This window comes from Hyaena hyaena, unplaced genomic scaffold (genome assembly GCF_003009895.1).
Source record: "Hyaena hyaena isolate Hyena2069 unplaced genomic scaffold, ASM300989v1 scaffold_1157, whole genome shotgun sequence".
Classification (NCBI taxonomy): domain Eukaryota; kingdom Metazoa; phylum Chordata; class Mammalia; order Carnivora; family Hyaenidae; genus Hyaena; species Hyaena hyaena.
This window is the reverse complement of record NW_024081749.1, coordinates 534,160-560,517: the sequence shown is the minus strand read 5'-3', so window position 1 is coordinate 560,517 and position 26,358 is coordinate 534,160. Positions and strand designations below refer to the sequence as shown.

The 26,358-nt window shown below is 39.6% G+C and overlaps 1 protein-coding gene and 1 long non-coding RNA gene across 2 annotated transcripts; one reads left to right on the top strand and one right to left on the bottom strand.

Moving 5' to 3' along the window:
* Positions 1 to 634: 634 nt before the first annotated feature.
* On the bottom strand, positions 635 to 9,672 carry LOC120224151. The gene is made up of 3 exons (XR_005526485.1): positions 9,510 to 9,672; positions 8,359 to 8,360; positions 635 to 705 (listed from the first exon to the last, which is right to left on the bottom strand). It is a non-coding gene; the product is annotated as an uncharacterized LOC120224151 (long non-coding RNA).
* A 3,016-nt stretch (positions 9,673 to 12,688) lies between these two features.
* On the top strand, positions 12,689 to 13,754 carry RTL3 (retrotransposon Gag like 3). Its single transcript, XM_039222369.1, is given in 2 exon segments — positions 12,689 to 13,264; positions 13,266 to 13,754. Coding segments are annotated over 2 exon segments (1,065 nt in total).
* The last annotated feature ends 12,604 nt before the right edge of the window (positions 13,755 to 26,358 follow it).

The following is a 26,358-nucleotide window of genomic DNA, read 5'->3' as shown; positions in this document are numbered from 1 at the left end:
TCAAAAATCTCCCAACAAATAAAAGCCTTGGACCTGATGGCTTCCCAGGGAAATTCTACCAGACATTTAAACGGAATTAATACCAATTCTTCTCAAGCAATTCCAAAAAATAGAAATTGAAGGAAAATCCCGGACTCATTTTATGAAGCCAGCATCACTCTGATTCCCAAGCCAGACAGCAATCCAGCCAAAAAAAAGAGAACTACAGGTCAATATCCTTGATGAATACGGATGCAAAAATCCTCAACAAGATCCTTGCAAATCGAATAAAACAGCACATAAAAAGAATTATCCACCAAGATCAAGTGGGATTCATTCCTGTGTTACAGGGTGGTTCACTTTTCGCAAATCAATAAATGTGATACATCACATCAAGAAAAGAAACGATAAAAAAAAACATATAATCCTGTCGATAGATGCAGAAAAAGCATTTGACAAAATACAGAATCCCTTCTCAATAAAGACCCTTGAGAAAGTCGGTATAGAAGGAACTTACTTAAACATCATCAAAGCCATCTATGAGAAGCCCTCAGCTAATATCATCCTCAACGGGGAAAAACTGAGAGCTTTCTCCCTGAGATCAGGAACATGACAGGGATGTCCACTCTCACCACTGTTGTTTAACATAGTGCTAGAAGTCTTAGCATCAGCCATCAGACCACAAAAGGAAATAAAAGTCATCAAAATCGGCAATGAAGAAGTCAACTTTCCTTTTCGCCAACAACATAAAATACCTCGGAATAAACCTAACCAACAATACAAGAGATCTATATGATGAAAACTATAAAAAACTTATGAAGGAAATTGAAGAAGACACAAAGAAATGAAAAAACATTCCGTGCTCATGGATAGGAAGAATAAATATAGTTAAGATGTCATTACTACCCAAAGCACTCTACACATTCAATGCAATTCCAATCAAAATTGCACCCGCATACTTCTCAAAACTAGAACAAAGTATCCTAAAATTTATATGGAACCCCAAAAGACCCAGAATAGCCAACGTAATACTGAAAAATAAAACCAAAACGGGAGGTATCACCATCCCAGACTTTAGCCTCTACTACAAAGCTGTCATCATCAAGACAGTATGGTATTGGCACAAAAACAGACACATAGACCAATGGAACAGAATTGAGAACTCAGAAGTGGACCCAAAAGTATACAGCCAACTAATCTTTGACAAAGCAGGAAGGAGTATCCAATGGAAAAAAAAAAAGACAGCCTCTTGTTAGTTTAAAGACTTATGAGGCTCTCTGCACCTGTGAACGCTGCTGTATCCAAGAAGACTCTTTGGCTGTCCAGGGCCTATCCTTTCAGAAAGTGTTCTATAAATGGTATCTCTTGGTCTCTCTTGTTAAGACCTTGGTTATTTTATTTTCCTACTCGTAGTGGTATTTGGGACTCTCCACCATGTGTACTTTGGCTTGTTTCTTGAGGTAGCCCTGGAGAAGAAAACAGACAGACAAACACACAAGGAACAGAGGGACACAAACGCACAGACAAATCCAACAATCACGGTAACCGGGAAGGAAAATGAAAAATTAAAGAGAAAAGACGGAAAAGGGAAGACTAATGATAGAAAATAAAAATACATTAAAAAGTCAAAAGAAGAAAAGAAAAGGAAGAAAGAAGAAAACTGATAGTCAAAGATCGGTTTAAAGCATATAACCAGATTTCCCAGCTACAATTAAATAGCCAGGTGTATGCAGTGCTGGTTGAAGAGCGTAGAGAAAGAGAGAGATGATAGGGCGGAGATGAGGTAAAATTGGAAATATAATGAACAGGTAGAAAGGATAAGAAGCTTTTTTCAAAGAGCTAAAGGGTGGAATATGGTTGGAAAGGTGAGAGAAAGATGGTGGTGTTATCCAGAGAAACTATATAGTCTGATTACCCCTGAGTTGCTTTGTTATACCAGCATTAACAGTTCTCTGGTCGCTGCTTCCCTGTTGGCAGGAGTTGAGTGGAGGGTGGGGGAAGTGTCACAGCCTCAGATCCACCGGAGTCAAGCAGCAATACAACCCGAATGTGTTTGGGGAACTTAGCAACTTCAGGTCCGCAGAGTCCGCATGGCCTCACCCCGCCGCAACCGCTTTACCGGCCGCCGCCGCTTCAGCTGACAACTTTTCGCTCACGCATACGCCACTTCACCCGGCGCCAGCGCCACTTTACTGGGTGGCCACCACCGCCGCTTCAGCGGGCCGATATCGCGCCTCCACAGTCCCCTTGTTAATCAGCTCATCTTCCTGCTCAAGTGTCTCCAATTCTGATTCTGAAGCATTATTTGGTAAACCAAATCATTCATAACCCAGGTAGGAAGGAAAAAAATAAAGAAGAAAGCTTCCAAGTGGTGAAAAATCAATGTCATTAAAGCCATGCACTGTATTTTTCTTCATATAAGAGCCATTGCTCATCCCTTACCCAATTCTAGCAAGCTTACCTATCCGGTTTTCCAACTCACAAATGTTTAAAAATAATAAATTAAAAGGAAGTTACTGCTGCTACAGGATATTATTACTATCAACCTTTATTACATGTTACTAGCTACTAAACATTGTGCTAAGCCTTTTACATGCGTTATTTCACTAATCTTTGCAACAAGTCTGTAAATTTAATCATAATTAATAGCTTCATTTTACAGTTTCATAAACTGAGTTTTACATTACATTTTAGGAAAAAATGATGTTCACATTTGTCTATATTTAGTTTGGACAGGCATATAGGTAACAGTGTGAAGGGCTATGACACAACCTGAGAGCAAAAAATTAGAAAAACATTAAAAAAAAGAAATTATATACAGTTGGATAGCATAGCAATTTGGAGATATTTAATTTGGAGACAGACCACATTATACCTCTCAGCAGCATTGTGAAAGTAATATGGTGGACCAAAACACAGTAAAGGAGCTGGTTTGTGTATATGACCCCCAAACCATTAAAAATAAATTAAATTATGTTCAAAATCATTTACTTAAGAATGGAGAAAGTGTAATTCATGCTATAAATTTTTATTTATTTTTTTTAATTGGTAAGTTAAATCTCAGCTGTGTATTTTGGATTCTCAAAGAGAAGTCTTCAGTTATCTGAAAAAGTCATAAAAATGGAACATACTATTCCCTGATGATAGTGGTATTTTTTATGTGTGGTGTGTTTCTAAAGACTAAAATATGAAAAAGGAGAGAAGGAATATAACTTGATTTGCAAGGGATTTTGCTTTCCTTTTCAAAGACTCTGCATTATGGTTTAGTTAGTCCAGTCAATTTGCTGCGGTTTGGGCATTTTCCATCACCAGGGTTTATCCTATATGCTGACTAATGTGGAACCAAACAAGGAGACTTGGGAACAAGACTGACTATATGTATGATTTGAAGTTGGCAAAGACAAATCCCAACCCCACTGTTTACAAGGACTAAAATAGCTGTCCCTTTGTCCTACCTAAAATGGCCACATGGCCCAGATTCAGGATGTGATTATAATTTGTCATTATAGGTGAGACTTTTTTCTTTCATAATTTATTTTTTAACATAGATTTTTTTAAATTTATTCATTTTTGAGAAACAGAGAGACAAAGCACTAGTGGGGGAGGAGGAGAGAGAGACACACAGAATCCAAAGCAGGTTTCAGACTCCAAGCTGTCAGCACAGAACCCGACCTGGGACTCGAACTCACTGACTGAGAAACCATAACCAGAGGAAGTCGGACACCCAACCAACTGAGCCACCCAGGCGCCCTGAGAAGGTGAGATTTTGAGAAAGGTCACTTCTCAAGAGGTCAGCCCTTTGTGGAGTACCTGGGGTTTGCTTCGTGCATCTGAGTGGCTCAGGAAAGAATGAGAACCCTGGGCCAAGACATTCAGAATAAGCCAGGGGCCCTGCAAGACTGCAACAAGTACCCTTCAACAAAATTGGCCTCATCCATAATCCTACCCTATTATACTTTGCCTAGATCTATTCATGGTAAAGATCCCAAGAAAACATTTCAAGAAGGGATCCTAGGGACTGAATAGGTGGAATGTGGAAGGAGGTGAGGGACTGCACACTGCCCTCTAAGAATTAAACAAATGGCCTAGTGTGGATGGAATAAGGAGATGTTACATGAGACAGACATAAAAAATAAAGTCCCAAACCACTGTGGTCATTTAGAAATGTTTGCAGCTTTTTACAGAAGCTGTGGTATTACTCTCAATTTCCTCGCCAAATATTTATTAAATTAACCAATGACTGAGTATATCAGGCTGCCTCACATCAGTGCAGCATCTCACTTTCCCTGTGGCTCTAAACTGTCAGGCACTGTCAAAAAAAAAAAATACATAAACCTTTTCCACACTCTAAATAGCTATGTTACAGAGGAAAATTGAAATGTGTTCCGGGAGTGGGTGTGTTTGATTTAGTTCAGTGTGTGCAGAAAAGGCAAACCTCCACAGCCATTTAAACATTTTCCTCCTCAATGATGGGTACACAAACAGCCGAGCTCCTGCACTAAGACTCTAAATGGTAATATACACTTATAAAGATTATTTTCTTAACTATTTTGAGGCATTTTATAAATAATATGCATGTGTCTGCTAAGCACATTTAGTTAGTTAACGTTTGCTTATTTTCTCCTGAGGTTGGTCTTGTGTGGTTACATATGTGGTATGATTTCTGAGGTATCAGAAAGAGTTTCTACCTCAGCCACCCAAAAATATCTCTTGGGTTGGCGCACCACAGAGCCTAAAATCTCCACACTGCTCAAACATTTGATTTAATCATTGAAAGCATCTGCTAAAACCCAAATATTACATTAGGATACTAAGCAGACATAAAAAATTAAAGACTATTGAAAACAGAAAAGATTGGGGAGGGGCAAGATGGTGGAGAAGTAGGGAGCTCCGTACTTGCACTCGTGCCCATACCTCACACGGAAAAGATCTGAAGCCGTAGGAAACCTTATGAAACCTGAGAGATTGGGAGAAAAAGGACGCAGAATCCACTGAGAAAGCCTTCTAACGTGAGTGCAAACTGGGGAAGATAAAATCAGGCCAGGATCAGAGACTCCAGGGACGGGGGCGATCCCCCTCTGCGGGGAGTGAGAGGTGAAAAAAAGACAGTCGGAAACAGAAAAACCTCCGCTCGGGGAAAAACCTCCGCTCAGGGCATAGAAAGACCGTGGGCGCCAAATACCTGCGCACCAGGTCCCCGCGTGCAAACTCGTCCTGGAGGGGCTGCGCGTGTGGACTACTTCTTCGTGCTTGCTCCTGGCTGGCTGGACTTCTAGAGTAGCAGCGCGCCTGCCACGCCATTGTCCTCCTGGCTGGCTTGGACTTCAGGAGGAACCGACATTGCCCTCTTGGCTGGCTTGGACCCCTGGAGGAGCTGCACACGGACACATGGCGTCCACGCTCTTGGCTGGCTGGAACTCTAGAGGGAAGGCAAAGAGCTAAAAACTGGGAGATTAGCCCGCGAGTTCGTGTTTTGGTTGACGAGACACAGAAGGACCTGGTTTTCCTCACTCCAGCAATCTCGGTGCACCCGGCATGCAAGCCCCTGCCCATGCTCCCCAGCCCGACCCAGAGAAGGGAGCAGCAATTCTGGCTCCACCCCTAGAACCAGGAGGGGGCTTGGAATTGCCCCGAGGGGATCGACTGTGAAGTTGTGTCTACTGCAATTTCAGCGGGGCGCGCAGACTGGGATTTGGAGACCTGGACTGGCCTGGGTTGAAGAGTGCAACCAAATTTGGCTGCGCCCCAGGTACGGGGAGTTTACACACCCCAAAATGCGAGATGCAGCGCATGGTTCAAGAAGGGACAGGAGCACCACCACTCTCCTCCCCACAACCGCCAAGGCAGAACTCCCGCCTGACGCATTGGATCACACCACGCCCATCCCTGCTTGAGAGCTACCCTCCTCCCCCCGTTTTGTTTTGTTTTGGTTTTTTTTTTGTTTGTTTGTTTGGGGGTTTTATTCTTTTTTTTTCTTTTTTTTTTCTTTTTTTTTTTTCCTTTTTTCCCCAGAACACTGACCTGATTAAATCTGGCCGACAGCTTCCTTAAACAATCACATTTAGTCCATTTTGTAGATGTAAATTCTAAACCTACCGACCTTTTCATCTCTTTCTCTTAGGAGTAACTAGACTATATAGTTTCTCTGGATAACACCAGAGTCCTTCTCTCAAGTATCCAAACATATTCCACACTTTAGCTCTTTGAAAAAAGCATCTTATCCCTTCTGCCTGTTCATTCTATTTCCAATTTTGCCTCATACCCTCCCTGTCTTCTGTCTCTTTCTCTATGCTCTTCAACCAGCATTGCATACACCCGCTATTTAATTGTAGCTGGTAAATCTGGTTATATGCTTTAAACCATCCTTTGTACATCTATTTTCTTCTTTTTTCCTTTTCTTTTCTTCTTCTTGACCTTTTTATGTATTTTTTGTTTTCGATTATTCGCCCTATCTCCTCCATCTTTTCTCTTAACTTTTTCATTTTCCCTCTCAGTTTGCATGTTAGTTGGATTTGTCTGTGGGTTTGTGGGCCCCTGCTCCCTGTGTGTTTGTCTGTATGTGTTCTACTCCAGGGCTACTTCAAGAAACAAGACAAAGTACAGATCGTGGAGAGTCCCAAATATCACTACGAGTAGGAAAATAAAATAACCAAGGTCTCAACAGGAAGATCAAGAGATACCATTCAAAAATCACTCTCTGAAAAGATAGGCCCTGGACAGTCAAAGAGTCTTCTTGGATACACCAGCGCTCACAGGTGCAGAGAGCCTAACAAGTTTTTGAAACCAACAAGAGCCGGAAAGCTAACTAAAATGATGAAATGAAAAAGCTCTCCACCAAAGAAATTCCAAGAAGAATTGACAGCTAATGAACTGCTCAAAACAGATATAAGCAACATAACTGAACAAGATTTTAAAATAATAATCATAAAATTAATAGCTGGGCTATAAAAAAGGTAGAGGGGACATCAAAGATACTATGGCTACAGACAAATGGAGAATAAAAATAGGCATGATGAATTGAAAAATGAGATAAATGAGATACATAATAAATTAGAGGCCTCCACTGCACGGATTGAAGAGGCAGAAAGGAGAATAAGTAATTCAGACACCATTATAGGAAAACAAGAAGCAAACAAAAAAAGAGACAAACTGATACAGGACATGAAAGAAGAGTTCGATATATCCGTATCATAGGAAACCCAGAATAGGAAGAGATAGGGAAAGGTGCTGAAGGAGTCCTGGAACAAATTCGAGCAGAGAACTTCCCCAAACTGGGGAAGGAAGTAAACGATGAAATACAAGAGGCTCAGAGGACTCCCCTAAGACGTAATTTTAATTGACCTTCTGCACGGCATATCATAGTAAAAATGGCAAAATATAATGACAAAGAGAATATTTTTAAAGCAGCTAGGGAGAAAAGGGCCCTAACATCCAAAGGGAAACCTAACAGAGTGGTGACAGACTTATCTACAGCAACTTGGCAGACCAGAAAGGAATGGCAGGAGACATAGGGTAACAGAATGGATATAAAAAGAAAATCCATCTATATGCTGTCTAGAAGAAACTCATCTTAGACTGCAGGATACCTTCAGATTAAAAATAAGGGGATGGAGAAAGATATATCATGCTACTGTAAATCAAAAGAAAGCCAGAGTAGCTATACTTATATCAGACAAACTGGACTATAATTAAAGACAATAACAAGAGATGAAGAAGGGCATTACATAATAATTACAGGGTCTATCCATCAGGAAGAACTAACAATCATAACTGTCTATGCACCGAATATGGGAGCACCTAATATTTAAAACAAATAATCACAAACCGAAACAAGCTTATAGATAAGAATGTGCTAATAGCAGGTGACTTTAATACTCCACTTACAGCAATGGATAGGTCAATCACACAGAATATCAATAAAGAAATAAAGGAGTTGAAAGACACATTGGACCAGATAGATCTGACAGATATATTCAGAACTCTACATCCTGAGGCCAGGGAATTCACTTTCTTCTCATGTGCGCATGGCACATTCTCCAAGATAGATCACATACTGGGACATAAAGCAGCCCTCAATAAATATAAAGGAAATGAGATCCTACCAGGCACACTTTCAGATCATAATGCTTTGAAATGTGAAATCAATCACAGGAAGAAGTCTGGAAAACCCCCTAAAACATGGAGGTAATAGAACACCCTACTAAAGAATGAATGGGCCAATCAGGCAAGTAGAGAAGAAATTTAAAAATATATGGAAACAAATTAAAATACAACAATCCAAACTCTATGGGATGGTGCAAAGGCAGTCTTAAGAGGAAAGTATATTGCACTCCAAGTCCATTACAAGAAATTAGAAAAAGCGCAAGTCCAAAATCTAACAGCTCACGTAAAGGAACTAGAAGCAGAGCAAGAAAAATGTCCTAAACCCAGTAGAAGAAGAGAAATAGTAAAAATCAGAGCAGAAACAAACAACATAGAGACCAAAGAAACAATTGAACAGATAAACGAAACCAAAAGTTGGTTCTTTGAAAAAATAAACAAAATTGAGAAACCTCTAGCCAAGCTTCTCAAAAAGAAAAGAGAGAACACTCAAACAGACAAAGTCACGAATGAAAATGGATTTATTAAAACCAACCCCTCAGAAATACAGGCAATTATCAGGGAATACTATGAAAAATTATATGCCAACAAATTTGACAACTTAGAGGAAATGGACAAATTCCTAAATGCTCACTCACTACCAAAATTCACACGGTAAGAGATAGGAAATCTGAACACTCCCATAACTAGTGAGTAAATCGAATCAGTGATCAAAAATCTCCCAACAAATAGGAGCCCTGGACCTGCTGGTTTCCCCGGGGAATTCCACCAGACGTTTAAAACAGATCTAATACCAATTATTCTCAACCTATTCCAGAAAATAGAAATTGAAGAAAAACTCCCGGACTCATTTTTTGAAGTCAGCATCACTCTGAGTCCCAAGCCAGACAGAGATCGAGTTAAAAAAGCAAACTACAGACCAATATCTTTGATGAATACGGATGCAAAAATCCTCAACAAGATCCTTGCAAATAGAATCAAATAGCACATAAAAAGAATTATCCACCAAGATCAAGTGGGATTCATTCCTGGGTTACAGGGCTCGTTCAATACTTGCAAATCAATCAATGTGATACACCACATCAACAAAAGAAAAGATAAAATACCATATGATCCTGTCGATAGACGCAGAAAAAGCATTTGACAAAATAGAGCATCCATTCTTAATAAAGACTCTAGAGAAAGTTGGGATAGAAGGAACCTACTTAAATACTTAAACATCTTATGTTTAAAAGCCATCTATGAGAAGCCTTCAGCTAACATCATCCTCAACGGAGAAAAACTGAGAGCTTTCCCCCTGAGATCAGGAACATGACAGGGATGTCCACTCTCACCACTGTTGTTTAACATAGTGCTGGAAGTCCTAGCATCAGCCATCAGACAACAAAAGGAAATCAAAGGCATCAGAATGGGCAAAGAGGAAGTCAAACTTTCACTTTTCGCAGACGACATGATACTCTACATAGAAAACCCTACAGACTCCATCAGAAGCCTACTGTAACTGATCCAAGATTCATCAAAGTTGCAGGGAACAAAGTCAACGTACAGAAATCGGTTGCATTTTTATACACCAACAATGAAGAAACAGAAAGAGAAATCAAGAAACTGATTCCATTCACAATTGCACAAAACACCATAAAATACCTCGGAATAAACCTAACCAACAATACAAGAGATCTGTATGATGAAAACTATAGAAAACTTATGAAGGAACTTGAAGAAAACACAGAGAAATGGAAAAACATTCCATGCTCATGGATAGGAAGAATAAATATAGTTAAAATGTCATTACTACCGAAAGCAATCTACAATTCAATGCAATTCCAGTCAAAATTGCACCAGCATACTTCTCAAAACTAGAACAAACTATCCAAAAATTTGTGTGGAACCAAAAACGACCCTGAATAGCCAAAGTAATGCTTAAAAATAAAAACAAAATGGGAGGTATCACTATCCCAGACTTTAACCTCTAGTACAAAGCTGTTATCATCAAGACAGTATCGTATTGGCACAAAAACAGACCCATCGACCAATGGAATAGAATTGAGAACTCAGAAGTGGACCCAAAGGTATACAGCCAACTAATCTTGGGCAAAGCAGGAAAGAATATCCAATGGAAAAAAGACAGCTTCTTTAACAGATGGTGTTGGGAGAACTGGGCAGCAACATGCAGAAGAATGAAACTAGAACATTTTCTCACACCATACACAAAAATAAACTCAAAATGGATAAAAGACCTGAACCTGAGAGAGGAAACCATCAAAACCCTAGAGGAGAAAGCAGGAAACAACCTCCTTGACCTCCACCGCAGAAACTTCTTACTTGACACATCCCTCAAAGCAAGGGAATAAAGAGCAAAAATAAACGATTGAGACTTCATCAAGATTAAAAGCTTCTGCACGGCAAAGGAAACAACCCAGAAAACTAATAGACAACCAACAGAATGGGAGAAGATAGTTGCCAATGACATATCAGATGAAGGGTTAATATCCAAAATCTATAAGGAACTCACCAAACTCCACACCTGAAAAACAAACAACCCAGTGAAGAAATGGGCAGAAGATATGAACAGACACTTCTCCAAAGAGGACATCCAGATGGCTACCAGACACGTGAAATGATGCTCAGCATCCCTCCTCATCAGGAAAATACACATCAAAACCACCCTGAGATACCACCTCACGCCAGTCAGAGTGGCTTAAATGAGCAAATCAGAGAACTCTAGATGCTGGCGAGGATGTGGAGAAACGGGCACCCTCCTACACTGTTGGTGGGAATGTTAACTGGTTCAGCCCCTCTGGAAAACAGTGTGGAGGTTCCTCAAAAAATTAACAATTGAACTCCCCTATGACCCAGCAATAGCTCTGCTAGGAATTTACCCAAGGGATAAAGAAATGCTGAGGCATAGGAACACATGTACCCCATTGTTCAAAGCAGCACTCTCAACAACAACCAAAACATGGAAAGAGACTAAATGCCCATCAATGGACGAATGGATCAAGAAGATGTGGTTTATCTATACGATGGAATACTACATGGCAAAGAGAAAGAGTGAAATCTGGCCATGTATAGCAACATGGATGGACCTTGAGGGTGTTATGATGAGCGAAATAAGTCAGGCAGAGAAGGACAAATGCCATATGTTTGCACGTTTAGGAGGATTAGGTGGAACTTAATGGAGGACCATGGGGAAGAAGAAGGGGGTAAATGGTGGGGGAAAGGTAAAGAGGCAAATCATGAGAGACCCTTGAATGCTGAGAAAAAACTGAGGACTGATGGATGTGGGGGCGGGAGTGAGGAGATGGGCATGGAGCAGGGCACTTGTGAGGATGAGCACTGGGTGTTATATGGAAACCAACTTGATAGTAAACTATTTGTAAAAAAAATTATTAAAAAATTAAAAGAATTAAAACAGTACAGACAGAAAAAAAAATGAAAACAGAAAAGATTATGGTGATATTGACCCTAATGTTAAGTTTTAAAAGAAGAAAGCCAGGGACGCCTGGGTGGCTTAGTTGGTTGAGTTTCTGACTTAGCTCCGGTCATGATCTCGCAGTTGGTGAATTCAAGCCCCACATCGGGCTCTGTACTGAAAGCTCGGAGCCTGGAGCCTGCGTTGGATTCTGTGTTTTCCTCTCTCTATGCCCCTCCCTTGCACTCTCTCTCTCTCTCTCTCTCTCAAAAATAAACATTAAACAAAATTTTAAAAATAAAAAAAAGAAGAATGCAAAATGGTATACACAGTCTGGATCAGATGTTGTCCTTAAAATGTCATCGGGTCAGAACCAGCATATATGACTCACCTCATGAATATGAGCCTGTAGTACAATAAGCCGAGCATTGGTAGGCAGGTGTTGTTCTGATTTATTTTGAATGAGTGCCTTCCACAGTTTCTCATCTTCAGATCCCACTCTCTTTACAGTCTGTCTCACACCTTCCTTGCTGAGCTCCAGAGGCTCCAGGTGACCTGGTAATCAACTTTGGTGGGGTCCAAATTCTTACCTCCTGGAAAATTCACAGATCCTGACACCTGTTAGAAAGGAGCTTTTTATAAAAGGAGCTTTTAGAAGAACTACCCAATTTTTTCTTCGTAGCAAACTGCCAAACCAAGCTCATTTCCACAGATGGTTAGGGGCTTAACAGCCTCTTATATTGCTTTGAAGTTGGAGAATGAAATTCTGAAGGCCCAAATGCAGTGTGTGATGGAAGAAAATGTGGTCCTACAGGCTCATATCCCAAAGATCCAGAAGCCCCAAACAACTAAGGAGGCTGAACCACTTCAGAATCTCTTAGAGACCCAGGATCCCAGGAATCTTCAGAAACTCTGGATTTCCCAGCAGCCTAGGAGCACCAAGAATTCCCAGGAGTTGAGGATCCCTCATATCTCAGAGAACCCCAGGAGCTCACAGCATAGGAACACCTAGCAGCCCAGGAGCACCAGGAAATACCAGTGGTATAGGAGACCCAGAAGAGTTTGGAACCCCCAGAAGCCCCAGAGTCCCTGGAGCTTCTAGCAACTCGAGCTCCAGGCACCTTGAGTGGTCTATGAGCTCTCAGCAGCCTGGAATCCCAAAAGCTCACAAAGGTCAAGAAGCTCCCAAAGCCTCCAATGGCCCAGGAGGCCTATAAAGCCCTAGAAGTTAAGGAAGCCCAAGAGTTCCCAGATGCCCAGGATGTCTCAGTTGCCCAGAAGCCCCAGAATTCAGAGCACCAGTATCTTCCAAGTTCCCAGAAGCCTCAGGAAGTACCAGAATGCCAAGAAACCTCAATGCATCTGCAGCTCCTTAAGACTCCAACTGTCCAGGAGTCTCTGGAACCTAGAGTGCTCCAGAAGCCCCTAGATCCTTTAGATGCCCAGGAATTCCTAGAGCACTCAGCACCCCAGGAGTCCCTCAAGGGTCTAATAGCTGCTTTGACATCAGCAGGTGCAGAGTTCCCACAGTTCCCCAGTGGGTTAGAGGCTGAAGCTTCCTCCCTAGAATACTGTTTAGCCTTCAGTGGAGATGCCCAGAAGCTTTCTGAGTTCCTGGTTCAATATCCTGCTGAAGCAGCTGTGGTGAGCTGTGTTGGCAAGTGCTTCTCAGATGAGGCAGGAATGTGATTTCAGCCCCTACTAAATATACAAAGCCCCCTGCTGGAGCAATTTAAAAATTTCATACAAGTGCTCCATGATACTTTTGACACTCGAAAAAAACATGGAAGATGCCAGTCACTGCATCCATCATCTCTGCCAAGGCGAAGATCCTGCCTATCATTATGTGACCCACTTCCATCTCATTGCTCAAGAGCTAAAGTGGAATGAAAGCATTCTCTGCATCCAATTGCAGGAAGGGCTTGACAGTTCTATCCCAGATGAATCGTCTCACACAAGCCCAGCAACTGTCCTATCTAATCTGATCACTCAATGCCTAGAAAATAAGCTAAATGGTAAGTCTGATCCAAATACACAAAGAGAAAGTCCCTCTGAGGACAGACCTGGGCCTGAGAGTTCACTAGCTGAAAACCAGCCTGTGCAAGCTGCAAACAATTGTCCACACTTCAGTGAAGCTGAATGGGCCCACAGCTATGAAGGCCACTTATGCCTTTATTGTGGTCATCCTGATCATGTTGCCAGAGATTGTCCTCTCAAGCTTCATCATGCAGAGCAGGCAGGAAACATTGAGGTCTGGAAGTAAGGGGGAGCCCAGGTGGGCCAATCTACAAATATGCATCCCCCTCACTTCCAATATCCATTTCTCATACTCTATGGCTTACTATTGAAATCCAACCGGGAAGATGACAGTCCTTTTAGCAAGAAATAGTGGATTTGGGCTCCTACAGAAACAGCATTGACCATTCTGTGGTTCTTTGAGAGAAGCTGCACATCTGCAAAAATATCTTCCCTCTGATGCTTGAAATGGTAGATGGGCGTCCACTGATTAATGGACCCATAACCAAGGAAACACCAACTGTGGAAGTTAAAATTGTAAACCATATTGAAAAGCTCCAGTTTGTCATTATTCGTGTGCCATGGAACCCTCTGATTCTTGGAATTCACTGGCTTGCAACACATGATCCAAACATTGAGTGGAGTACCTGCACTGTGTCTTTTCCATCTCATTTTCACTACAATTGCTTCAGACACATGTAGCATAGAAGATGTCATAATGAAATAAATGCTGAATGTGTCCTAGTGAATGCTCCTAACAACCTGTCTTCTGTTATCTCAGTTGTCATCAGCATTTGCTGCTCAGAATCTTCCACTGAATCTCTGACAATGAATTTAGGTATTTGTACAATGATGCTGCCTCTCAGGTCATGCAATGATCTCAGATCAGACAATAAACCTGATGACTTTGAGCTGCCTTTGTTCATCAACTCTGCATGCCCCCACCTTGAACCCTGCATTAATGTGGGGCTGTTTCAATTATAACTTATATTAACGATATGCATGAAAATAGATATTAGAAACTAACATTGAAAAACTGTAGTTGTTAGACTGACTTGATTTTTTATCAAGATTTTCTTTAGCGCAACAATTGCAACATTTTCTCAATGAAGAAAATTGCAAGTGATATTTTTTCAAAAATCAATAAACATTGACAATTTCTACTATTATTTGAATTATTTCATGGTTTAGCTGAGGGAGGAGGAAAGGGACACGTGAATTGGGAGAGACGGAATTGGAAAAGGCTTAAAGTTTGGGTGAGGTCCTGAATATTTCAGGAGTGGTGAGATCAGTGGGTGATGGGGTAGGGGGAAGCGAAGAGAGTAGGGGAATGGATATGGTAAATTCGGTAAGGTATGGAGGGATTAGGGAGAGGATAGAGGTAAGTTGAGAAGGTTTGGGGAAGATTGGGAGGAAAAGTTGGAAAGGTTTCAGGTGAGAGCTAGTTGGTGCTGAGGGCAGGGGTGAAAGGAGGGGAAAATACCTACAAAAGTAAAGGCAGCAGTAACAGAGATATTGAGCAGCTATAAAAGAAAGTTTTTGGACATCAAACAAAAATACTGAAGAAGGTAATGAGACCCCTCCGTGACCCAACTTTCTCAGTAAAATGACAAGGTCTTATTCTCTGCACCAGGGAAATTTGCCCTAAGGGCTTATGCCTGTTAATCTGTTTTTGCTGATGCATAGACATGGGTGGCAGGGATCAACTTTTAACACATACAGTTCATTAGTAGCCAACTATACCTCTACTACATATACAGGTTGCCCTGCCCTGTTAACCATGCTCCTTGCATGACACACAGAGAGTCAAGTCAAATGGGTCTGAGAAGGGGTAGTGTCCTAACTTAAATCACAAACACATACACATTCGTGCAAACTACAAGGTGAGGGGAAGCAAGGGTGGGATCTTTAGGTAAGATAAAAAATTATCAAAGTATACTCTAATGTTTTTCTTCTGTTTTCAACATTCCTTTTAGAGTCACTTTCTAAGGCCACTTGAAGGAGATTCTGACAATTACGTAGATAAATAATCAAACACATAATCATAACCCTAGAAGGAGGTAAATGAGGAACCCGCCATTCATTTAACATATGTTCCAGCTACAATATTAGGCATATTATACACATTCACTTATGCCTCAGAACAAACCAGTGAAGTAGGTATGTTTGCTCCTATTTTATCTATGAACAAATAGAGTCCCAAAAAGACCAGTTCACTTGCCTAAAGTCACAAAGTTAGTAAGTGGCAGAGACCTGTTGAGTCTTCACAGCCTGTGCCTTTTTTCCTACAGCATGCCAATCTCCCTAATGGGGAGGTACAAAGGCCAAATAAGATTGTTGCATCAGAGAGCTAAGTGAGATAACCCTAAAAAGGTGGGGTTGGGCTTAGAATAAAAATTTCAGGGACCATTTGAATAATAGTTATGTTTCTCCAGTTCCCTTTATCTCACCCCCAAACCCCTCAAACATCCTATTTCATCTCTTGGAAGATTTCCTTTCATTAAACTAAGAGCACAGCTGAATGTCCCTTTCAGACAGTTAGCATACATAATAAAATGTGTGATAGTAACAAATAAACCAAACTGAACATTGTACAATATGATAAAATTAACAGTAATAACTACCATTTAATGAGCACTTGGATTTTGCCAGACATTGGACTAAGTGATTGGTGTATTTTCAGACGGCTGCAAAGTACATATTATTGGCCCCTTTATATAAATCAAAGAAGTGAAACCACTGAGATGAGGTCACTTTCCGAAACTCACTCCTATGAATTGGTGGATTCTAAAAACAAACTCTGATCTGTTTCATTTCAAAGCTGGAATTCTAGCCAATACACTGCACTGCTTCTCAAACTAAGTAAACTTTACTCTTTATTAAATACTTTAACAATATTCACTAGACATGATTTCTATTACTTTAAAAAATATATTAATTTGTTAGTGCATTTACTTATTTATTCACTTAGCAAACATTACTGAATGTCTTTAGTGTGTCAGGCACAGACATTGAGGAAGAGGAAGAAAGGTACGAAGATATCTTATGTATGACACAGTTCTTGGTCTGACCACAGTTAACAGGGGGAAGCTGTTGGGCAACATAGCACTTCTGGTATACAGAAGAGAGCACTAATTTTGCTATAGACTAAAAAGTGAGTCTTGAGCTGGGTCTTGAAGGAAGTCTCATGGAAACAAAAGAGAGGGCACGATTTTCTAGATTGAATGAAGTGCACACAAGAAACCAAGTTGGAAGGAAAAATAATAGTGTCATTAGAAAAGATAGTTCATTTCACTGAAGAGTATGGATGTGTGTACATTTGTGCAGGGTAAGTGGAGGACGTCAGTGGGGAGTTGAAACTTAAGGAGGAAGCTGGAAGTCTCAGGTTAAAGACCTATCTACCTGGATAAAGCATTTAAACTTTATCCTATGGGCAATTTGGCCTGAAATCATTGTTTTCCTGTCTTTCTCCCCCCCCCCTTTGTTGGGTTTTTTCCCTCTCTTTTGGCAAAGTAATGCACACTCATTGTAACAAATTCATATATATCAGAAGTTTATAACATAAAAATAATATTCCCCTTAACTAATAAAAAAGATTTTAAGTAAGAAAGAAACATGATTCGTTTATATTTTAAAATTTTGAGGGGGGCCTGTGTGGCTCAGTCAGCTAAGCATCCGACTTTGGCTCAGGTCATGATCTCATAGTTCGTGAGTTCGAGTGCCGCGTCGGGCTATGTGCTGACAGCTAGCTCAGAGCCTGGAGCCTGTTTCGGATTCTGTGTCTCCTTCTCTCTCTGGCCCTCCCTTGCTCACGCTGTCTCTCTATCTCAGAAATAAATAAAACAATAAAAAAAGTTTTAAAAATTTGATAACAATGTAGAAAATAAAAGACAAAGTGATAAAGTACCCCCAGTACTTTTTACCTTCTTAGATTTTATGAAGAGGGGCTCAAACCATCAAAGACAAAGAATTAAAAAATTTTAACTCCAATTTTCCTCATTTATTTTGAGTCCTTAGTATGAGCAAGACATTGAAGTATGCACACACATATGCAAGATGTCCCAACCATCAAAAAAAATTATAATCTAATAATGGATAAGAAGTTGATGAATTGTAAGAAACTGCCTTTCTATTTGGGCCTTTCAAATTTTAAGAATTTTAAATGGAGATGATTTTGTAAAAACATATATTATGCAATATTGGCACAGATACAAAGAAAACAACTCTCTGGCTAGCTAAGCTTTCTAAAGTTAAACTTTAATAGAAAAAATAATCCTTATATTTTGGTAGCCTCCCTTGCAGGTTTGTTTCCTTAAAAATATTTCATATTTCGTGCTATCAAAGTACTACTTCAAGTCACATGACAATTTCAAATAACAGTCATTCAATGGAGAGATTTGTATTATCCTCATACATTTTAGTAGCCTCCCTTCCTGGTTTGTTTCCATAAAAAATATTTCATATTTTAGAAGGAGGAGGGGCAAGATGGCGGAGAAGTAGGGAGCTCCGTACCTGCACTCCCACCCAGGCATCACACGGAAAAGATCTGAAGCCATCAGAAACCGTACCTCACTCAAGAGATTGGGAGAGAAAGGATGCAGACTCCACTGAGAAAGCCTTCTAACGGCTACCTCAAGAAACAAGCCAGAGTACACAGGGTGGAGAGTCCCAAATATCACTACGAATAGGAAAATAAAATAACCAAGGTCCCAACAAAAGAGACCAAGGGATACCATTCAAAAAACACTCTCTGAAAGGATAGGCCCTGGACAGTCAAAGAGTCTTCTTGGATACAGCAGCGCTCATATATAAAGAGAGAAATAACAGGTCTTTACAACCAACAAGAGCCAGAAAGCTAACTAAAATGATGAAACGAAAGAGCTCTCCTCAAAAGAAACTCCAAGACGAAATGACAGCTAATAAACTGCTCAAAACAGATATCAGCAGCATAACTGAACAAGATTATAGAATAATAATGGTAAAATTAATAGCTGGGCTTGAAAAAAGCATAGGGGACATCAAAGAAACTATGGCTACAGACAGAATGGAAAATAAAAATAGGCATGAAGAATTTAAAAATGCGATCAATGAGATCCATAATAAATTAGAGGCCTCCAAGGCACGGATTGAAGAGGTAGAAAGGAGAATAAGTGACTTAGAAGACGCCATTATAGAAAAACAAGAAGCTGATAAAAAAAGACACAAACTGATCCAGGAACATGAAAGAAGAGTTCAAGAGATCAGCGACACAGTCCAACGCAAATATATCCGTATCACTGGAATCCCAGAAGAGGAAGAGAGGGGGAAAGGTGCTGAAGCAGTCCTGGAACAAATTATAGCAGAGAACTTCCCCGACCTGGGAAAAGAAGTAAACGTTGAAATACAAGAGGCTCAGAGGACCCGCCTCAGACGTAATCTGAATCGACCTTCTGCAAGGCATATCATAGTAAAAATGGCAAAATATAAGGACAAAGAGAAAATTTTGAAAGCAGCTAGGGAGAAAAGGGCCCTAACATACAAAGGCAAACCTATCAGAGTGGTGACATACCTATCTACAGAAATGTGGCAGGCCAGAAAGGAATGGTAGGAGATCTTCAATGTGATGAACATTAAAAATATGCAGCCAAGAATCCTCTATCCAGCAAGCCTGTCATTCAAAATAGGAGAGATAAAAACCTTTCCAAATAAACAGAAATTGAAAGAATTTGTCACCACTAAGCCAGCCCTACAAGAAATTCTGAGGTGGAAGCTCTGAAGGAAAGGTTGCAAGAAACAAAAATACAAGAGACACCACCACAAGCATGAACTCCACAAAGCACACAAAGACTCTAAACCCACATATCTCAATAATAACACTGAATGTAAATGGGCTGAATGCTCCAAAAAAAGACATAGGGTAGTAGAATCGATAAAAAAACAAAATCCATCTATATGCTGTGTACAAGAAACTCATTTTAGACCTGAAGAAACCTTCAGATTAAAAGTAAGGGGATGGAGAAATATCTATCATGCTACTGGAAACCAAAAGAAGGCCAGAGTAGCTATACTTACATCAGACAAACTGGACTTTAAATTAAAGACAATAACAAGAGATGAAGAAGGGCACTGCATAATAATTACAGGGTCCACCCATCAGGAAGAACTAACAATCATAAATGTCTATGCACCGAATATGGGAGCACCTAAATATTTAAAACAATCACAAACAGAAACAAGATTATATATAAATATATAAAACAATTAATCACAAAGAGAAACAAGCTTATAGATAAGAATGTGCTAATAGCAGGGGACTTTAATACTCCACTTACAGCAATGGATAAGTCAACCAGACAGAAAAATCACTAAAGAAATAATGGACTTGAAAGACACTTTGGACCAGATGGATCTGACAGATATATTTAGAACTCTACATCCTGAGGCCAGGGAATTTATTTTCTTCTCAAGTGTGCATGGCACATTCTCCAAGATAGATCACATACTGGGACATAAAGCAGCCCTCAATAAATGTAAAAGAATTGAGATCATACCATGCACACTCTCAGATCATAATGCTTTGAAACTTGAAATGAATCACAGGAAGAAGCCTGGAAAACCCCCAAAAACATGGAGGTTAAAGAACACCCTACAAAAGAATGAATGGGTCAATCAGACAGTTAGGGATGAAATTAAAAAATATATGGAAACAAACGAAAATGAAAACACAACAATCCAAAATCTATGGGATGCGGCAAAGGCAGTTTTAAGAGGAAAGTACATTGCAATCCAGGACTATTTCAAGAAACTAAAAAAAGCGCAAGTCCAAAATCTAACAGCTCGCCAAAAAGAACTAGAGGCAGAGCAACAAGAATGCCTTAAACCCAGTAGAAGAAGAGAAATTGTAAAAATCAGAGCAGAAATAAACAACATAGAGACCAAAGAAATAATTGAACACATCAATGAAACCAAGAGTTGGTTTTTTGAGAAAATAAACAAAATTGACAAACCTCTAGCCAGGCTTCTCAAAAAGAAAAGAGAGAGCACCCAAAATAGACAAAATCATGAATGAAAATGGAATTATTACAACCAGCACCTCAGAAATACAAGCATTATCAGGGAATACTATGAAAAACTATATGCCAACGAACTGGACAACTTAGAAGAAATGGACAAATTCCTAAACACACACCCACATCCAAAATTCACACAGGAAGAGGTAGGAAATCTGAACAGACGCATAACTAGTGAGGAAATCAAATCAGTGATCAAATATCTCCCAAAAAATAAGAGCCCAGGACCAGATGGCTTCCCCGGGGAATTCTACCAGACGTTTAAAATAGAATTAATACCCATTCTTCTCAAGCTATTCCAAAAAATAGAAAGTGAAGGAAAACTCCCGGATTCATTTTATGAAGCCAGCATCACTTTGATTCCCAAGCCAGGCAGAGACCCAGCAAAAAAAAGAGAACTACAGGCCAATATCCTTGATAAATACGGATGAATTCTCAACAAGATATTGCAAATCGAATTCAACAGCACATAAAAAGAATTATCCACCAAGATCAAGTGGGATTCATTCCTGGGTTACATGGCTGGTTCAACATTCGCAAATCAATCAGTGTGATACATCACATCAATAAAAGAAAAGATAAAAATCATATGATCCTGTCGATAGATGCAGAAAAAGCATTTGAAAAAATACAGCATCCTTCTTAATAAAAACTCTAGAGAAAGTTGGGATAGAAGGAACTTACTTAAACATCATAAAAGCCATCTATGAGAAGCCTTCAGCTAACATCATCCTCAACGGGGAAAAACTGAGAGCTTTCCCCCTGAGATCAGGAACACGACAGGGATGTCCACTCTCACGACTGCTGTTTAACATAGTCCTGGAAGTCCTAGCATCAGCCATCAGACAACAAAAGGAAATAAAGGACATCAGAATTGGCAAAGAGTAAGTAAAACTATCACTTTTTGCAGACGACATAATACTCTACATAGAAAACCGAACAGACTCCACCAGAAGCCTACTGGAACTGATCCAAGAATTTAGCCAAGTTGCAGGGTACAAAATCAATGTACAGAAATCGGTTGCATTTTTATACACCAACCATGAAGCAACATAAAGAGAAATCAAGAAGCTGATCCCATTCACAATTGCACAAAAAAACCATAAAATACCTAGGAATAAACCTAACCAAGGATACAAAAGATCTGTATGATGAAAACTACAGAAAACTTACGAAGGAAATTGAAGAAGACACCAATAAATGGGAAAACATCCCATGCTCATGGATAGGAAGAATAAATATAGTTAAGATGTCATTACTACCCAAAGCTATCTACACATTCAACGCAATTCCAATCAAAATTGCACCAGCATACTTCTCAAAGTTAGAGCAAACTATCCTAAAATTTATATGGAACCACAAAAGACCCCGTATAGCCAAGGTAAAACGAAAAATAAAACCAAAACGGGAGGTATCACCATCCCAGACTTTAACCTCTACTACAAAGCTGTCATCATCAAGACAGTATGGTATTGGCACAAAAACAGACACATAGACCAATGGAACAGAATTGAGAACTCAGAAGTGGACCCAAAAGTATACAGCCAACTGATCTTTGACAAAGCAGGAAAGAATATCCAATGGAAAAAAGACAGCCTTTTTAACAGATGGTGTTGGGAGAACTGGACAGCAACATGCAGAAGAATGAAACTAGATCATTTTCTCACACCATGCACAAAAATAAACTCAAAATGGATAAAGGACCTGAACGTGAGACAGGAAACTATCAACACCCTAGAGGAGAAAGCAGGAAACAACCTCCTTGACCTCCACCGCAGCAACTTCTTACTTGACACATCCCCAAAAGCAAGGGAATCAAGAGCAAAAATAAACTGTTGGGACCTCATCAAGATTAAAAGCTTCTGCACAGCCAAGGAAACAACCCAGAAAATTAATAGGCAACCAACGGAATGGGAAAAGATAGTTGCAAATGACATATCAGATAAAGGGTTAATATCCAGAATCTATAAGGAACTCACCAAACTACACGCCCGAAAAACAAACAACCCAGTGAAGAAATGGGCAGAAGACATGAACAGACACTTCTCCAAAGAGGACATCCAGATGGCCAACAGACACATGAAACGATGCTCAGCATCCCTCCTCATCAGGGAAATACAAATCAAAACCACACTGAGATACCACCTCACGCCAGTCAGAGTGGCTAAAATGAGCAAATCAGAGAACTCTAGATGCTGGCGAGGATGTGGAGAAACGGGCACCCTCCTACACTGTTGGTGGGAATGTAAACTGGTACAGCCCCTCTGGAAAACAGTGTGGAGGTTCCTCAGGAAACTAACAATAGAACTCCCTTATGACCCAGCAATAGCACTGCTAGGAATTTACCCAAGGGATACAGAAATGCTGAGGCATAGGAGCACATGTACCCCAATGTTCATAGCAGCACTCTCCACAATAGCTAAAACATGGAAAGAGCCTAAGTGTCCATCAACGGACGAATGGATCAAGAAGATATGGTTTATCTATACCATGGAATACTACATGGCAATGAGAAAGAATGAAATCTGGCCATGTGTAGCAACATGGATGGACCTAGAGGGTGTTATGCTGAGTGAAATAAGTCAGGCAGAGAAGGACAAATATCATATGTTTGCACGTTTAGGAGGATTAGGTGGAACTTGATAGAGGACCAAGGGGGAGAAGAAGGGGGGAAATGGTGGGGGAAAGGGAGAGAGGCAAGCCACGAGAGACTCTTGAATGCTGACAAAAACTGAGAACTGATGGATGTAGGGGGGAGGGGGGATTGGCATGGAGGAGGGCCCTTGTGGGGATGAGCACTGGGTGTTATGTGGAAACTAATTTGACAATAAACTATTTGTAAAAAAAAAATATTTCATATTTTAAACTACCAAAGTACTACTTAAAGTCACGTGACTACCTCAAGTCACGGGTCATTCAATGGAGGGATTTATATGTCCTTCAAATAACTGTATATTTCTAAATGTATGTATATTTCTAAAACCAAGTCTGTAAAAACCTGTATATTTCGAAAAATATTTTATTTTTCTATTTTTTTATTTTTTTTTACAAATAGTTTATTGTCAAGTTGGTTTCCATATAACACCCAGTGCTCATCCCCACAAGTGCCTTCCTCCATGCCCATCACCCCCTTCCCCTCCCACCCACCCCCATAAGCCCTCAGTTTGTTCTCAGCATTCAAGAGTCTCTCATGGTTTGCCTCCCTTCCTCTTCCCCACTATTTTTCCCCTTCTTCTCTCCCCCGGTCCTCCATTAAGTTCCTCCTAATCCTCCTATACGTGCAAACATATGATATTTGTCCTTCTTTGCCTGACTTATTTCACTCAGCATAACACCCTCAAGGTCCATCCATGTTGCTACAGATGGTCATATTTCATTCTCTATTTATTTTTTTTAATTTTTTAACGGTTATTTTTGAGAGATAGAGAGAGAGACAGAGCATGAATGGGAAAGGTGCAGAGAAAGAAGGAGACACAGAATATGAAGCAGGTCCAGGCTCTGAGCTGTCTGCACAGAGCCCGAGGCGGGGCTTGAACTCACAAACTGTAAGATTATGACCTGAGCCAAAATCGGATGCTCAACCAGCTGAGCCACCCAGATGCCCCTAAAAGTATTTTAAAAGATTTTGTAGGATAGATGATTTTTTAAATTCCTATTGTAATGAACTTTGACATCTAGTATATTACTAGATATCAAATATTAAATGACAAGAATAATATATGGGTCACAGAATTGGGAGTCAGGATATTAGGATTAAGCTCCTGAGTTTGTTGCTTACTAGCTGTATGACCTATTTCTTTTATGAAATGAGAATAATAATGCTTCCTTTACCTACCCAATGAAATTAGAGAAGCATCAAATGAAAAATCTCATGCTAAAAAGCATCATGAAAGTTGAAAGTGCTGTTTAAGTAAAAATATTATAATATCTTATGTTTGCAATAATGACCCCAAAGACCTTCATGGTACTAAAATGCCTGCTTCAAGTTTCCACTTATGAAATAAATAAGTCATTGGGATAAAAGGCGCAGAACAGGGAATATAGTCAATGATAATGTAATAGTATTGTATGGTAGCTATGCTTGTGGTGACCATAGCATAAGGTGCAGAGAAGGTGAATCACTATGCTGTACACCTGAAACCAATGTAACGTTGTGTGTCAGCCATACACAAATGAAAAACAATTTAAATAAAGTAAGGCAATCAACAGGACAATAATTTTAATAAATATAACAAAAGTTAATATTTAATAATATGGAGTACATAACATTGTTAAGACAATAAGACCTACCTCAATAAATGGATGTACAAAAGACCATTATACAAAAGATAATGCCATTAGTAAATAAACGAATAAAAATTTAACTCATAGTAATAAACACACATTTAATAATGAAAAAATAAAGAAAATGCCTATTTAAATTAATTTCAATTTCAGAAACTTCTAATAAGTATTTGTTATCTGTCAGGTATTGTATAGTGTCAATGAAAGCAAGATCCAATTAAGTTTGATATAATTATTTATCTTTGGTATTATTAGAATCAAATTATTTGAAAATAGAAATAACAACTTTGGCATATATATTTATATTTTGCATCTATATGTATATATGTATCAGCAGTCTATTTCTCAGAATATTATATTATTTAAAATGTTACTTCTTTCCTGGGGTATATCACCTAAGTGGTAATTTGCTATAAATGGTCTGAGCATATTTGTTAATCTATCCAGCTCAATCTAAAGAAAACATGTCTGAAGAGACTAAATTTCATGTGCCCACCAAAAGAAAATGAAATAAAAAAGTAAAACTCACAATACTGTCATATTTTTCATTTTGAATTTATTTCTATGATTTCTTTTTTTTTAAATGTTTTATTTATTTCTAGGGGAGAGAGGGAGAGAGAGACAGCATGAGCAGGGGGGGGTCAGAGAGAGAGGGAGTCAAAGACTGAAACAGGCTCCAGGCTCCGAGATGGCAGTCAGCACAGAGCCCGATGCGGGGCCCGAACCCACGAACCGCGAGATCATGACCTAAGCGAAAGTCGGACGCTTAACCGACTAAGGCACCCAGGCGCCCCTATTTCTATAATTACTAAGTAAAAACAATTGAAAGTTAAAAGGTCAAACTGAACTGGCCTCTAAGTCATTATGTCTACCGGAAACAACTTCCATCATCATTTAATATGATTAACAGGGCCATTGCTTTGGTTATTATTCTGCCCCCAAATAATGTAAATATACGAGAGAGTTTGGTGGAGAGTTTTAGTTCGGAAAATGTGTGACATATTCCAGTCAGGTTGATGGGGAATGGGGGTGGGGAACAAATGCCAACCGTAGTCAAATGTGCCTGACTTGGCTCAAATAGAAGAACCATTATGTATTCTGATATAGATGAAAATGGGATATTACACAGAAACGCGAAACAGTCATATTTACACAGGATATCTGGCAATCTAAAATTTGCATGGGAAAAAGAAAGCATGAAATTTTACAACCACACAGAACAGAATGTCTGAAACTCTATACGTAAGCTCACTGTTTTTCTTAGCCTTTCACATTGCTTTTTCCTGTCAGTTATACCACAAATACCACATAATAAGCAACAAATGAAACAGCTGCATTGCCAGTGAAGCTCTTATGGTTATTAGAAAAAAAGGCAGTTGAAATCCAGTATTATTAAAGGCATTCCCCAAAAGGTAAATACCAAAGGGAATTTCCATATTTCAACTTCTATATTTTTAACACTGACTTTCATTGTAAAATTTTACTTGTGTCTGAAGTAATGAGGGAGAGACCAATTAG